This window comes from Dama dama, chromosome 6, assembly GCF_033118175.1.
Source record: "Dama dama isolate Ldn47 chromosome 6, ASM3311817v1, whole genome shotgun sequence".
In the NCBI taxonomy this organism is placed as follows: Eukaryota; Metazoa; Chordata; class Mammalia; order Artiodactyla; family Cervidae; genus Dama; species Dama dama.
Window position 1 is genome coordinate 23,144,569 of NC_083686.1, and position 13,844 is coordinate 23,158,412.

The 13,844-nt window shown below is 42.7% G+C and overlaps 1 protein-coding gene across 1 annotated transcript in view; it reads right to left on the bottom strand.

Annotated features, from left to right (window-relative positions):
* Positions 1-13,844, bottom strand: part of ANXA3 (annexin A3) — a 68,147-nt gene that overhangs the window by 19,798 nt on the left and 34,505 nt on the right. The window contains exons 5-7 of the mRNA XM_061145731.1: positions 12,812-12,925; positions 8,848-8,938; positions 2,577-2,656 (exon numbers count right to left, since the gene is read on the bottom strand). Coding sequence (XP_061001714.1) covers positions 2,577-2,656; positions 8,848-8,938; positions 12,812-12,925 — 285 coding nt within the window. The remainder of the gene's footprint in view (positions 1-2,576; positions 2,657-8,847; positions 8,939-12,811; positions 12,926-13,844) is intronic.

Consider the following 13,844-nt stretch of genomic DNA (forward strand, 5'->3'; position numbering starts at 1 on the left):
TTATTAGGTATAAAATAAGCTATAAGGATACACTGCACAACACAGGAAATAAAGTCAATATTTTATGATAACTATAAATGGAGTTCAGTTCAGTTCAGTTCAGTCACTCAGTCATGTCCCACTCTTTGCGACCCCATGGACGATAGCATGCCAGGCCGCCCTGTCTATCACCAACTCCCGGAGCTTGCTCAAACTCACGTCCATCGAGTTGGTGATGCCATCCAACCATCCCAGCCTCTGTCGTCCCCTTCTCTTCCTGCTTTCAATCTTGCCCAGGATCAGGGTCTTTTCCAATAAGTCAGTTCTTTGCATCAGGTGGCCAAAGTATTGGAGTTTCAGCTTTAGCACCAGTCTTTCCAATGAATATTCAGGACTGATTTCCTTTTGGATGGACTGGTTTGATCTCCTTGCAGTCCAAAGGACTCTCAAGAGTCTTCTCCAGCACCACAGTTCAAAAGCATCAGTTCTTCGGTGCTCAATCTTTTTTATTGTCCAAGTATCACATCCATACATGACTACTTGGAAAAACCATAGCTTTTGACTAGATGGACCTTTGTTAGCAAAGTAATGTCTCTGCTTTTTAATATGCCATTTGGTTTGTCAAAGTTTTTCTTCCAAGGAGCAAGTGTCTTTTAATTTCATGGCTATAATCAGCATCTGCAGTGATTTTGGAGCCCAAGAAAATAAAAGTCTCTCCTGTTTCCATTGTTTCCCCATCTACTTACCATGAAGTGATGGGACCGGATGCCATGGTCTTAGTTTTCTGAATGTTGAGCTTTAAGCCAACTTTTGCACTCTCCTCTTTCACTTTCATCAAGAGGCTCTTTAGTTCCTTTTCACTTTCTGCCATAAAGGTGGTGTCATTTGCATATATGAGGTTATTGATATTTCTCCCAGCAATCTTGATTCCAGCTTGTGCTTCCTCCAGCCCAGTGTTTCTCATGATGTACTCTGCATATAAGTTAAATAAGCAGGGTGACAACATACAGCCTTGACGTACTCCTTTTCCTATTTGGAACCAGTCCATTGTTCCATGTCCAGTCCTAACTGTTGCTTCTTGACCTGCATACAGGTTTCTTAGAAGGCAGGTCAGGTGGTCTGGTATTCCCATCACTTGAAGAATTTTCCACAGTTTGTTGTGATCCACACAGTCAAAGGCTTTGGCATAGTCAATAAAGCAGAAGTAGATGTTTTTCTGGAACTCTCTTGCTTTTTCAATGATCCAATGGGTGCTGGCAATTTGATCTCTGGTTCCTCTGCCTTTTCTAAATCCAGCTTGAACATGTGGAAGTTCTCAGTTCACATACTGTTGAAGCCTGAATTGGAGAATTTTGAGCATTGCTTTGCTAGCGTGTGGCATGAGTGCAATTGTGTGGTAGTTTGAGCATTCTTTGGCATTGCCTTTCTTTGGGACTGGAATGAAAACTGACCTTTTCCAGTCCTGTGGCCACTGCTGACTTTCCCAAATTTGCTAGCATTTTGAGTGCAGCGCTTTCACAGCATCATCTTTTCAGACTTGAAATAGGTTAGCTGGAATCCCATCACCTCCACTAGCTTTGATCATGATAATGCTTCCTAAGGTCCACTTGACTTCACATACCAGGATGTCTGGTTCTAGGTGAGTGACCACATTATTGTGATTATCTGGGCCATTAAGACCTTTTTTGTACAGTTCTTCTATGTATTCTTGCCACCTCTTCTTAATATCTTCTGTTTCTGTTAGGTCCATACCATTTCTGTCCTTTATTTTGCCCATCTTGACCTTACCACCTTTTTTATAAAGCCATGAGCATCATAAAAAGAGACAGCAAGGTATGGCCACATTTTGGTCACATGGTGATGAAAGGTTTAGCAGTTCTTCCAAAGAAGGCAAGGATGAAGTTGCAGAAAGTCACTTTTTAAGTCCTGAGACTGATATACCCTTCTCTGAAGGTAATTCTTCTCTATTATGCTTCCTATTTAATTTAAATGCTACCAAAAGTTAAATATTCTTTGGAGTTCAGAAGAAAATCAGCATGTTTTTAAAAATGGAGACACTTACAATGGAAATAAATGAGTTTTCTTCCAGATGAACTTGTGTGTGAGTTTAGTTGCTCAGTTGTGTCCAACTCTTCACAGCCCCATGGACTGTAGCCCGCCAGGCTCCTCTGTCCATGGGATTCTCCAGGCAAGAACACTGGAGTGGGTTGCCATGCCCTCCTCCAGGGGATCTTCCCGACTCAGGAATTGAACCTAGGTCTCCCATATTGCAGGCGGATTGTTTACTATCTGAGCCACCAGGGAAGCCCAGATGAACTTACAGAGTATTTTCTAATGTATCTCAAACCTTGATAAAAATACATTTAATCCATATACTGACCAAAACAAGAGTTTTTGACTACTCATTATGTTATACTTTTATGATGGTAGTTAAATATTACGCTGCATGGTGGTGATGCAAATGTAAAATGAACAAATCATTTCATAAGGAAAATTTCAATCTCACTGCCTCAGTTTCATTGTTTGAAAACTTCCTAAAAATCATTATTGAGCATGTATCTTATTGGGGAGTTGAAAAATGAAAAATAAAAACTTACATTTGCCAAAATCAACAGAGCTTTCCGGAAATCACCAGATGTTTCAGAACTAATCTCATCTCCAAGACTCTTCTTGTACACTGAAACCAGATAAGAATGAAACTAAGCCTTGATAAGCTAAAAATATTATTATAAAACAGAAAAGCTTAAATGTCAACATTGGCAAGGGATGAGTACCTGATAAAATAAATCTTGCTGCTGCTTTTCTTAATCTTTTAGTGCTCTTCTGCAATAGATAAATTCTTCTTATAACTATTACTATAGTGTGTGGTGTGGTGGTAGCACAAGCACAGAAAAAAAAAAAAAGCTGCTATTCTGGATCAAATCATGGTTCATTTCATCTGACTATGGCACTAAGAAATGTATAGTGAGAAAGCTAGGGTGGCCAAGCAATTAGTTTGCTTTCCAATTTCTATTACATCTTTCTTCCACAGGAATAGAAACCTGGCCTTAAGTAAGACAGAGTACACACAGCTTAAAGACCACATTCTCAGCTCTCCTCTTGGCATGAAATGTAGGCCTTTAGGACACTGCTGGGAAATCTCCTTAATGATGGCTCATGTCCATCTTCGTGCCTTCCTCCTTCCTACTGCTTGCTTGGTAGATTGATTGCTGGAGCTCAGGCAGCCGTCTTGGTCTGTGAAGGACTACCTCTGAGTGATGGCATAAAAATAAGCAGGAAGGGGTCTGGGTTCCTGAAAGTTCTGAGGAGCTATCATACCAGTCCTAGAATTTCTTATGTCCAGACTTCTATATATAAAAGAAATAAATATTTATCTTACTAAAGTCACTGTTATTTTTGCTGTATTACCTATCTCGAATCTTAATGCATACAGCTAGGTTGTATTTCTGATAGCTCTCAAAAGTAAGAAAGCTACCCTAAAACATACTGTTTTTCCATAACAAATGCCAACTGTGTGTTCACATATTTTAGTACCAACTAGTTGTAGCCCTTTTTACATAACCTGTGATGTGCAGTGTTCAGTGCATCTTAAAACTCTGTTCTGCTCCATCCACGGAGTAGTATTTCTCTTGGAGCCACTTGTATACCTGGATGCAGCTGACACCATGGGGCTATTTGAACTCTGCCTGCCTCATTCTCAAGAACTCTATAAATCAGTCATATGAATACTTGTCCTTTTAAATCAGTAAAGGACAACTACAGAAAGTGACATGAGGACTTCCCTGGTGGCCCAGTGGTTAGGGGATGTGGGTTTGATTCATGGCCCAGAAAGATCCTACATACCGAGGGGCAACTAAATTGTGGGGTGCTGCAACAATTGACCCCACACTCTAGAGCCCATGAGCTGCAATAAGTGAAGTCACCACAATGAGAAGCCCATGCACTGCAACTAGAGAAAGCCCGAGTGTAGCAACAAAGACATAGTGGAGCCAAAAACAAATTTAAAAAAAGAAAATGATTTCAGATCATCTAATCTTAACAACTGTGTTGAGAGAGAAATTTTTTCAGTATGATTTTAGTCTCTTTTATGATAATTTTCCAGAGCAATTCAAGTAAACAAAATCCACTGTAAATATAGATTATTTATCTAAGTAATAATAACATTTAGTAGGCATCATTTCCCCAACACTCATATGTTATTGTTACACCTATCCTTCACTCTTAGAAAAAAAATTTTAATTTAAAAATATAAAGCCTAAGGATGATGCTCTGATTTGTTAGAATTTGGAGAAGTATTTTATAATATTAGAATTATCTAGATGAGACTCATGCAATTTCCCACACCTCCTTTTTACTCCAGGTATTTTTTGTAGGAAATTACACTAAAAATATGAAAGTTCAAAACTACTTTATGCATTTTGGGGCACAGTAGCCTCTTGAGAAACCTGTATGCAGGTCAGGAAGCAACAGTTAGAACTGGACATGGAACAACAGACTGGTTCCAAATAGGAAAAGGAGTATGTCAAGGCTGTATATTGTTACCCTGCTTATTTAACTTAAATGCAGAGTACATCATGAGAAACACTGGGCTGGAGGAAGCACAAGCTGGACTCAAGATTGCCAGGAGAAATATCAATAACCTCAGATATGCAGATGACACCAACCTTATGGCAGAAAGTGAAGAAGAACTTAAGAGCCTCTTGATGAAAGTGAAAGAGGAGATTGAAAAAGTTGGCTTAAAGCTCAACATTCAGAAAACTAAGACCATGGCATCCGGTCCCATCACTTCATGGCAAATAGATGGGGAAACAGTGGAAACAGTGGCTGACTTTATTTTTCTGGACTCCAAAATCACTGCAGATGGTGACTGCAGCAATGAAATTAAAAGACACTCCTTGGAAGGAAAGTTATGACCAACCTAAACAGTATATTAAAAAGCAGAGACATTACTTTTCCAACAAAGGTTTGTCTAGTCAAGGCTACGGTTTTTCCACTGGTCATGTATGGATGTGAGAGTTGGACTATAAAGAAAGCTGAGCACCGAAGAATTGATGCTTTTGAACTGTGGTGCTGGAGAAGACTCTTGAGAGTCCCTTGGACTGCAAGGAGATCCAACCAGTCCATCCTAAAGGAGATCAGTCCTGGGTGTTCATTGGAAGGACTGATGTTGAAGCTGAAACGCCAATACTTTGGCCACCTGATGCGAAAAGCTGACTCATTTGAAAAGACCCTGATGCTAGAAAAGATTGAGAGCAGGAGGAGAAGGGGACGACAGAGGATGAGATGATTGGATGGCATCACTGACTCGATGGACATGGCTTTGGGTAGACTCTGGGAGTTGGTGATGGACAGGGAGGCCTGGCGTGCTGCGGTTCATGGGGTCACAAAGAGTCAGACACGACTGAGTGACTGAACTGAACTGAGGGTACAGATAAACAAATACAGTGTCTTAATAATGCAGAAGTTAGAGCTCTTGATTCCTGATTCAGTGTTCTTTCATGCACCATTGACTTTAAAATACTGGGAAGAGTTCAGCATTTAGATCTCTATTCCTTGAAGTGTTATTGTATCATTGTACTGTACAAGCCACTCCATACACCTGGTCCCTTTACGAGGGCCACGTTGACAGTTTGTCTGATGGATTCCTAACACATAGGTCACTGTTTCACATTATACGACGCCATTACTCTCCTACAGCTGACTGCAACAGGGTTGGCCTCTGACTAGAGGGAGCCAGCAGCCTACGAGGTGACCTGGTAGAAGAACTCTGCCCAAAAGAAAGCGCCTTTCTGAGCCCACTGAATCTTCTCTGTTACCGAGTGAGCTGTACAGAAGTTTTTAAAAAGACTAACAATGAAGTGGAAAGACTCCCAGAAATAAAGCCTAAAACTGAAGCCAAGACAAAATCAGAAACCGTGAGCAAACGCAAGTCTTGAGGAGACACATACCATGTGGTGAGGGAAGAGATGTTACTTGGTCTCTTCAAATCCAGTAGAGGCAGAGGAGGGGAAAGAGTTGCTTGGATGGAGATGTGCAGGGGAGCCACGGGCATCCCTTCCGTGACGCAAAGGGAGTGAGTGGACGGCTGAGTCCCTAGCAAAGTTCTGGGTCCTGTATCAGCTCGGCTCTACGTGATTGAGACTACGGGCTCTAGCTCTCTTCATTTTTTTACTATTTCCTTCTCTCAATTCTTGTGTATCATGAATCCCTACTTACCAAGGGAAGCTAGATGTAGTTTAATTCTTTCTAACTTTGGAGATCTTAACTCACACAGATACCGGGGGCATCTGGTAACCTTGAACAAGGATCACTTGTCATATTTGCAAAACAGTAGTCCCATTCACTCGGCTCTTGAGGTCCCCTATCTCAATCTTAAGGATATCTATTCAATAAATATTCTGAGCACTGGAGATAAAACATAGAGCAAAAGAGACAAAAATTCCCCCTTCATAGAGATTACACTGCAGGGCTGTTTGTACATAAATAAATGCTGAACTTCAGGGAGAATTTTGGGGTCAGTCATCTCATGGAGTGGTAACTCTTCTAACAGATACCAAAAAGCAACATAGCATCTTGGGATACAGCCCTGGGGTCTGGTGATTTTTTACAAGTACATCTTGTTGAACTGAGGGAATCAAAGACATTAAACACCTACCATGTACCCATCTATGCCTATTTTTGAGCAATGGTCTTCATTCTACCCCAAATTTGCCCCTCTACACCTTGATTTGTGGAGCTAGGGGTGGGACTCGACAAATTAGATTTCTCTTTTGTCCCCCACACCCCAACTCCCTCTCAGGTTCCACCAATGAGGGGAGCAGAGGGACATCAGATGGAAGGCAGAAGGAGGAAGGAAGGACAGTGTCAACCCGGTGAAGAGATGCATTCCGAGAGCAGCAGTTGGCTCCAGGCTCCTAGAACAGGTCGCCTGTTCACACGCTATTACAAGGCTATCACATGGAGGTAATAGCCTTGGTGAGATGGAGCTCCCTTCCCCTCCACGGAGATCTGAACTCCAATTCCTGGGGCCTCTCCTCTGAACCCCTGAAGTATTGGGCTGGCCAAAAAGTTTGTTTGGGTTTTCCCATAAAATATTACAGAAGAACCAGAACAGACTTCTGGCCAACCTAGTACCAACACCGGAAAGTACCAGCAACTCCTCTGAGCCAGTTTCTAAAAACCCAAATCTCGTCCTGGCCTTGAGGGTTACACTTCTGAGCCTCCCCTGTGTTTCTGTTCCACTTTTTCAGTTTTCCAGAAGGTGCTTAAACAATTCTTGATATTAAAATTCTCTCTGTTAAAGACCCTAGTGTGTTTCTGGTTTTCTGACTAGATCTGATTAGCACATTAACAATAAAACAGTCACCTATCATTGAGGGATCTACATTCTAATGAGAAATTCTCAAAGTAACCTCTCTAACACCCACCTGGGGACAGGTATACCCCTCCCTTTGCTCTCTTCCACCGCAAAAGCCCCCATGATACAAAACCATAGAAACCATGGCTCCCTTAAGGTACTTGGAGGGGGTGACAGAGAGCTGTTGTTTAATAAGAATTGGGCTGGTCATTGTCCCTTGCTCTTTGCAGCTAACCTCTAAACACTCAGAATTTCCCCAATAAGAATATCATTGTTATTCATGGAGGGTCCCTTGAACCACAGCTGAGTTTTTGCTAACAAGATGACTCCAGATGGTGCTGGGTTCTACTAGAAAGATCAACTTGTTGACTAAAGGGTTAAGGCTTTGAGCCATGTGATATCAGCCTGACCTCTGGTGGGGAGGAGGGGACTAGAGATGGAGTTCAGTCACATGGCTGTGATGGAGTCAGTCACGCCTGTGTAGGACTTCCTTGGTGGTCCAGTGGGTAAGAATCCACGTGCAATGAAATGCAGGGGGCACAAGTTCGATCCCCAGTCTGGGAAGACTGCACATGCCATGGGCACCTAAGCCCATGTGCCACAACTACTGAAGCCTGCACGCTGTAGAGTCCATGCTCTGCAACAAGAGAAGCCACTGCAGTGAGAAGCCCATGAAGCACAGCCAAGAGTAGCCCCTGACTGCTGCAACTAGAGAAAGCCTGCGTGCAGCAATGAAGACCCAGTGCAGCCAAAAATAAATAAATATGTAAAATGTCCTGTTGCTTAGTTTCTAAAAAAAAAACCCAAAAACCATGCATGTGTAATAAAACCCCACTGAAAACCCCAGACACCAACGACCAAGTGAACCTCCCTGGCTGGCAGTTAAACTGATACATCACTCTGCTGGGAGGGGGATGCACCTTGCAGACCTGTATGCTCTGTGTTCGGGACCCTCCCAGACTTTTCCCAGTACATCTCTTCACGCCACCAGTCTTGATGGTGCCCTGGAGTAGGAAATGGCAACCCACTCCAGCATTCTTGCCTGAAAAGTTCCATGGGCAGAGGAGTCTAGTGGGCTACAGTCCATGGGATCACCAAGAGTTAGTCACGACTGAGCACACACACACACAATTTCCCACACCAAAAATCATGAGGCTAAGCCCAGTGTTTTTAACATGTCATATGAATATACAATGATTTGAGTCTCTTCCATTGATGAAAATGCTTGATTCAATTAAGCAGTAATTGCTGAGAGCAAAATCCACTAGAGGTGTAATGTTGTACATGCAAAGCATTAATGCCATTGCTATGTAGCAGCTTCTAGCTCAGATCATATTAAAATGTTCTTTGAAAATCCACAGCCCTTAGCCCATCTTAAATGTGTCCTCCTGTTTATACTCTTGCCTTCTCAAAATCACTCATGAAGAAGAGCTTGGTGGGTTTCTGGGGGAAAACAGCATTGGCTTATATAGGTGTGAACAGGGGTAAAGGTGAGCAGAAAATAAGATCACCTGTATAGTAAGCATGGCCGATCTCCTGCATCTGCTTGCTTGTCCTAGTGGTTAGAATTTCGATTAGAGCATCTTCATTTGTTCCTGTGCCCTAGAAAGAAAAAGGAAAACTATTTTTAAAAAATTATTTATTTATTTGGCTGCATTGGGTCTTAGTTGTGGCATTCAGGATCTCTAGTTGTGGCATGCCAGCTTAGTTGCCCCACTGCATGTGGGATTTTAGTTCCTGGACCAGGGATCGAACCCATCTCCCTTGCACCGGAAGACAGATTTTTAACCACAGAATCACCAAGGAAGTCTCATGGAAAACTATTTTTAGAACACATTAAAAACTCAGTTTTATGCACTTCCGTCTCAATATCTTATTTTACACAGAAGAATCGTTTTTCGTCAATCGCTTGCTCTAAACCAGTTTTTAAATTTTCTGTATATTTTAGTATTAAAATAACATGAATCATCTAAAGTTAACTGACATTAAAATTTTAAATATCCTGCTGTAGTGTAAAAATTCATTGACTAATTCCAGGAGGAAAGAGTATAAAGGGAAAGCTTACATCACTCAGGATCGCAAGTTGAGCATTCGAATGTGTCATTGTATTTAGAGAGGGCTCTGCAATTCTTCTGAATGAGTTCATCCTTGTGCCAATGCACTGCATTGGTCAGCAGGCATCATCCTCTTCACTGGGGAGGTTTTTAAAGCCTCGATATTGTATGAGACCATGAGCCCAGCTGGTTTAGAGGCTAGTGATTCCTGAGTCTTGGTTTATATTGAGGTCACTGAGTCACACTGTAGAAGCCATTTACACTAGGACTTGATTAAGGCAGGTCAAGGTGGTATAAGAAAAGAGGCTGAATTGTGTCCCTCTGTGGCAAAGATTCCCAGTGGTCCCCAGTAGATCTCCTTTTCAACTTATTTTTTATTATTTAAAAATAGACTTTTTTTGGGGGGGGGTGTTTTCCTTCTTTTTAAAACTTTATTGAAGTATAGTTGATTGCAATGTCATGTTAGTTTCAGGTGTACAACAAAGTGATTCAGTTATACATAAACTTATATACATTCTTTTTCAGATTCTTTTCTTATATAGGTTATCACGGAATATTGAGTAAAGCTCCCTGGGCTATACAGTAGGCTCTTGCTGGTTATCTATCTTTTCTACATTAGTGTGCATATGTTAATCCCAAGCTCCTGATTCATTTTAGAGCAGTCCTAGGTTTACAGCAAAATTGAGCAGATCCAATATTTCTGTTTTCATCGTTGATAGAATCCCCATTTTTAAACTTAGCACAAAACTACCCAAATAAAGTGGCTTCCCAGATGGCTCACTGGTAAAGAACCTGCCTGCCAATGCAGGAGACACAAGAGATGTGAGTTTGATCCCTGGGTCAGGAAGATCCCCTGGAGGAAGGCATGTCAACCCACTCCAGTATTCTTGCCTAGAGAATCTCATGGACAGAAGAGGTGGACACAAATGAAGTGACTTAGCCACACATGCACCCAAATAAAGACCATATTTCTCAGCTTCCCTTAGAGCTAGGTTTATCTATTTAACTAAATTCTGATCCATGAAATACATGTGATGCCTTACACACAATTTCTGGGAGTCTGTAAAAAGAAAAGATGAACACTTCTTGGTCTTTGACTCTTTTCAGTTGCCTGGAATAAAGGTATAATGGCTGGATGTTGAGCAGCCATCTAGAGAAGAAGTGTAATCTATAGGCTGAAGATGGTGGAACCTCAAGGCTGAAGGTCTGATAATGATGGTGCCATGATACTGAGCTATGGACGGCATCCTTTGGATTTCTTTTACATAGAGGGAAAATTTCTAATCCTTGTTGGCTAATCTAATTCTCACCATTTCACCTGCTAAGTCATCCCCCATGTAGCAGCCACAGAAACACACTGCTGAGATTTCATTTCAAGAGAATATGCTGCAAAGAATGGAGCTGGCTGATAGCTTCTAACCTTTGGATCTGCCACAGAGTTCACAGCAACATCATGGTCTCTCCAGGCTGCTTTCAGCCATGACTGAGCATGGAAGGGGAACCAAAGCTGGGCCACCATCCCACCCCATGTGACTCCTCCAAAGGGCACGCCTTGCTCGGGGCTCCCCACTGGCCTGCCACAGCTTCCTCAGAGCAGCGCTGTAGACGGAGGCTCTTCCTGCCTGAGCTTCCTTCCTTCCCTCTTTCTGTTCACAGGGGTCACACCTGTACTGTAGTCAGCAGTTTCACCCCACCTACCCTGCTGTCTCTAATCTTTCGCAAGCGTTTCACCCAATATAATACCTCTTGCCATCTGCTTCTTGGGTACCTATACTTCTTCCACAGAAGAGAAACTGACTATTTCTGATGGGAAGGCAGAAGATGGTCTTGCCTCAGAACTAGACTTCTTCCTTCCCCTCCTTCACGTCAACAAATACAGGAAGTCCCCTACACACAAACCTTCAAGTTGCAAACTTTCAAAGACTCAAACATGCCCCTGTATGCCAACTTTCACACTGCACTACTGTACATTTCAAGGTATTAATATTCTAAGATTAAAACTGTTTTATTCCTTGTGTTTGTTTTTTATGTATTATCTGTGTGAACAGTATTATAAATCTATTACAGTATAGTACTATATAGCTGGTAGTTAGTTGGGTACCTAGGCTCACTTTGTTGGATTTATGAATGAATTGGACTTTACAAACTCACTCTTGGAACTCATTCATATGTCAAGCATCTATTTCATCACGGGCTTTCCTTTAGAACCAGAGAGGTTCCTAGAGGGATGAGGTTCCCTGATATGATCAACGTTTCCCTGTTCATTAGATGGAAAAAATAATACGGAAATGGACCAAAAAATCAAAAAGATAATTTTAGATGGTAATAGGTGCAATTAAGAAAATTAAACTGAGTGAATTAATAGAAAACATCTGGAAGAATAGTGTTCCAGATGGAAAGAACACCGTGTACAAAGACTTCAAGAGGAATAAGCTGAGAGGAGACTTCCCTGGTAGTCCAGTGGCTAAGACTCTGGGCTCCCAATGCAGGGGGCCCAGATTCGATCCCTGGTCAGGGAACTAGATCCCACATGCCTCAACTAAGACTTAGCACAACCAAAAAAAAAAGAATAAGCTGAGAATGTCCACAGAGCAGCAACAAAGCCAGTATAGCTACAGCAATGAATTGGGGTGGCGGGCAGGGGAGGAGAGGGTGTGATGATCAGTTCTATGTGTCAATCTGGCCAGACTACAGTCCTCAGTTATTCAAACATTAATCTAGTGTTGCCGTGAAGGTATTTTGCAGTTACAGTCCATTATCAATCGACCTTACGGGGGAGCATCTTAGATATTCTAAGCAGGCTTAATTCAATCAGTCAAACAGCCTTAATTAAGAAGAGAGCTGAGCTTCTCCGGAAAAAAAAAATTGGTAGCTTTGAAGTGTGAGAGGAAGTGAGGGATCAAGGATAGTTCTAGGTTTGGGGCCTAGGCAATAGGGTTAATGACGGGGCCACTAACTCTCAATGACAACAAAATAGAGAATTTGACTCCTCAGGTCAAAAAACAAAATTGGACAATATCCTTTCAGGCTAGGAACATGTGGGCTTAAGGTTCCACAACTGCTTCCCATTTCAGGGTTGTTCTAACAACTGGAGAGCACAGAATCTCCACATCCATCATACTGACTCCCATACTTCAAGTGTGTGGACCTCCCCTGGTGTTGCAGGGGTAAGGAACCCGCGTGACAATGTAGGTGACACAAGACACTCAGGTTCAATCCCTGGAGAAGGAAATGGCAACCCGCTCCAGTATGCTTGCCTGGAGAAGCCCATGGACAGAGGAGGCTGGCGGGTTACAGTCCACGGGGTCGCAAAGAGTCGGGCATGACTGAGCAACCAAAGCATGTGCTCAAGCGTGCACTGGAATAAAGACACTCCTGATCATCAAATCCGAGGCAGAAACGGCCTGAGGACGGCTCATACCTTCATGGATTTCTTCAGCTGTTTTGCATCGAACACAGCCGGTGGGGTCACCAGGGCTACCATGAGATCCTTGAAGTGGCCAGAGAGATCACCCTTCAAGTCATCTTTCAGTTCCTGAAATTAAAAGAAAGAGAAAGAGAAAATCATGAACTACTTCTTTCTCTTCCTCCAAAGTCATCTAGTAACAGAGGAACATGAATGTATGAATTCAGGCAAAAAACATGTGCATCCACAGGACATAAACAGAAATGGTGAAAACACTTCTATGGCTATTAATCTGCATTTTATGATTGCTTCCAAAACGTTCTGTTTTATAGATGGTTTCCTGCAGGGAAGGCAGTGGAGGAGGTCCTGTGAGGGGCACAGATATGAACTATTAAAGTGAGTTTCCCAGGTCCCTGATGCTCTCAGTGGGAAGGCGATAGGGAGGAGCCCCGTAATTCACACCCAGTTTTAACGGGAGGTGCTCCACTCTGCCTAGCTTCTCAGTGTCTGCCAAACAGCTTCAAAGGGAGAAGATGCGGGAAGACAGCGCGTGGTCGTTTGCCTCTGCTCAGAGTGTGGGACGAGGAGGCATCCAAAGCGGTCTTCTGGCAACAAGAGCAGGGGAAACTAGAAATGTGGCAACAGGGGAACCTCATTTATTGATACTCTCTTTCGGCAGTGTTTTCATACGTTACCTAAGTCCGATCCAACTCCCTCGCTTGAAGGCAAGTAATATGGTTTCTATTTTTAGTAGCCAAAGGAGTATTACTGAATAATTATTTTTTCCTGCTCTTGATGAGCTCCAGCCTTGAAACAAGAGGCTGAAAGCCCACCGCACTGCTATGACAATGTGGGTGCAGACCAACATCTTCCGTGACACTGGGGGCCCAGTGGGGGTAGGCTCCTGCCAAACAAATGGGATGGAGCCACTGTAGTCATCGTGGGGGGTTTCCTCTTCAACAGCTAAACTCCAACCCATCTGTCCTCAACCCGGATCTTACCTCACAGGCTCTCCTTCTGCCCCATTGTGAGACACGGTTGTCACCCT